A 2,891-nucleotide genomic window follows, 5' to 3' on the forward strand; every position below is an offset into this window, starting at 1 on the left:
CAGAGTGGAAGAAGTTAAAAGTAATGGCAAAATAGGATCCTTGGAAACTTACTCAGATAGTTTCCTTAATCACATTTTCTACAATTGATATTGACACTTCCATTATGTATGTGCTGGTTTTACAGTGTTGCTCAAAAGCACTTAGCAATTTTTCTTTCCTCTTTTTAAATTATAAAATACAGGCAGACAGTAGTGAGATCAGCTGGTGGAAGCAGGAATCATTTCCTTCTCCTCTGAAGGGTGGAGCCAGCAGGATGACTCACCAGGGGGCTGTTCTGCAAGGTTATAATAACGAACTTGTGAAACATATAGAAGACTTGTACATGCAAAGAGAAGAAGTGAGCAAGCAGATCAGGGAAGCGGAAGAGGAAAAGAGTAGGCTCCAGGATAAAATCGAGACACTGACAAAACAACTAGATTGTGTGTGTGAAAACTTAGCACAGAAAAATGCTGCACAGAAGAAACTTGATGAAGTTCTTGCCGAAGCAGCGTTGACTTACGAGAAGATCTTGGAAAGCTCTAGGATGCTGCTGAACGTTTTGAAAGCCGAAACGGGGAATTTAGACAAAACGATAATGCTAAATAGAAATGTGACTGGGGATATTCAAACACTTGGGCTCCAACAAACGCAGCACTAGGCTTTGTGAAAAGTTATATACAAGAAATGTCCCACTTTGATCTTGTATTGGTGGGTTTATTAATGTTTTTATTATGTATCAATTGTTACTTTTTATAAAGAATATCATGGAAGCAATAAACAAGTTGAAAATAAAGTTCTTTAAAACTTAACTGCTTATCCTAAGATTGTTTTAGATGCTGCAAGGACTACATGTTAGAGCCAACTGACACATGATCCAAGGAGCCTAGCAGCTGCTGGATCAGTGAACAGAGTACTTGGGATTCAGCATACATACCACGGGCTGTGCTTAAAGCAACAGTGCAGCATCTACTATTTTTGGAACAGAAAGGAAAGAATTGGTTTGTAAAATGTTTGCGGTTCCAGTAATGCGTCTGAGGGCCATGTGGGAAGGATTTAGGACATAACACTTGGGTAAATCCTGCAGGGCTTTCCCACTTTTTTGTTGCAAGCTTCTACTGTGTCCTTTCATAACTGTAATACACTAGCAACAACTCCTTCCAAAGGAGCTCCTTGGAAGACAGGGACATACCTCTCTCAGCCAGTGGGTTCTGGGGTCCCAGTCTCAAGTCATTTCAGGCTGTTGGATTACATCATCCCTAAGTGACCAAACTCACCTGTGATCTATGCAAAGTACCCAGCCCTCACCAGCGTTGAGGTATAAGCCGATGGCAAGGCGTTACATCAGCAGCTCAGAAGATAACAATGCCCCTCCTTGGGGGGGGGGACACTGCAAAAAAAAGAAAAAAGTTGACTATTCTAGAGGCAGCAGTTGTCCTCTTAACAAAGGTGTATATTGTTTGTGTACAATACAATTCACATCATACAATGCAAAATGTTAAATATGCTTTTCAGGAGAAATACGCTGCCCATGGCAATTGTCTTATTGTTGTGATTCTGAATTGGCCCTTTATCTTGAATTGTCCTTGGAGATCGAAAATTGTCCACCCCAGGAAAAGTGTGTGCAACAGTGAATAGGATTGTCCGAGCAATTGTGGTGGCAGTCATGGAATATCCCCACAGTGAAATCTTGCTTAACAAATGTGAAGAGGATGTTACTGATGCAGGAGGACAGAGTTGACATTCTTGCCTGTATAGAGAAAAGGAGTGCTGTATATAAATCAATACGTGGAAAAATGCGCATGGAGGCTACTTTGCACATGATTTGTTTTCCAGGATGTGCATTTGAAATCTCAAAACTGAATACCTGTTGATCATGTTTTTGAAGCCTTCAATTCCACAAAGTGTTTTAAGAAAAATACTTAAACCAACCAATGAAAAAGTTCCTTGCCAAAAAACCACAACTGATTATGCATAGATGCCATACACATTTTTATTTGACTTGGGCAGGAGTGATGAAGGTAAGGAGACTGAAATTGCCTCAGATCAGCATATGACAGTAAGGGACTTCTGGCTGACGGCTCTGAAAAAACGGAACCCGCTGGCAGCATCCTTTCTCAAGTCAATTCTCAAGGTCCCAACAACTGCAGGAAAAGCTGCTCTCCCTCCCTATCTCTCTCTATATAGAAATATATACATAGCATTCCAGCATGCCAAATTGCTGCTGTCTGTTATGCCTCCAAAATATTGGTAGTTGTGGGCAGCAGCTGTATAAAGAACTGCTGTCTAAATTTCCATTTCCCCTATTAATTGAACCTTCATTTTCTGCCTTTGAGGGTGATAGCTAATTCTAGTAAAGTTGTGCTTGTAATTATTGATGTGCCTGACGAGGGGCAGTCAGGTTGTGCATCCAGAGCAGTGACCAGTGGAGGAATGACCGCTGGGAGGAGCGCAGAGAAAATAAATGCCATGGTACATCAGCAGCAGCAAAACCAGACACCTTCACCTGCCCCACCGACAATGAAGCATGTGTCTCCCATATCTGTGTCTATAGCTTCAGGACTGTAAGTGCTTATAAGTGCTTAAAAAAAAAAGATATAGGTAAGTTATATAGGTGGTTATATTGTGAATCATTTTTGGGATGCCTTATGGGAAACAAGTAAATGAAAAATAAGTTTAAAATAATAACAATAAATAATATGTGCTCTGCTAGCCTGCTGTGGAGCATGAAGTCCTGTTGGCAATGTTGACATAAGCGTCAACTCTCTTCTCTCAACGTCTGGAAAAGGGAGAGCGCCACCTTGTCCTTCGCCTCAGGCAGCAAAATATATTGGTCCGGCACTTTTTGCAGAGAAGCGTCCCTTGAAGGATGGTGACTTAAGTATGCAGCCACTTGATTAACTCAAGGTATATT

General features: G+C 41.2%; 1 protein-coding gene across 1 annotated transcript; it reads left to right on the plus strand.

The window, feature by feature from the left end:
• Nucleotides 1-254: 254 nt before the first annotated feature.
• On the plus strand, nucleotides 255-638 carry LOC310690346 (microtubule nucleation factor SSNA1-like; the record flags this gene model as incomplete). Its single annotated transcript, XM_083469105.1, has 1 exon — nucleotides 255-638. The coding sequence occupies one exon, from the start codon at nucleotides 255-257 to the stop codon at nucleotides 636-638; it is 384 nt and encodes a 127-aa protein (XP_083325231.1).
• Nucleotides 639-2,891: the final 2,253 nt, after the last annotated feature.

The sequence above is a fragment of the Podarcis liolepis genome, assembly GCF_965112155.1.
Source record: "Podarcis liolepis genome assembly, chromosome: 12".
NCBI lineage: Eukaryota > Metazoa > Chordata > Lepidosauria > Squamata > Lacertidae > Podarcis > Podarcis liolepis.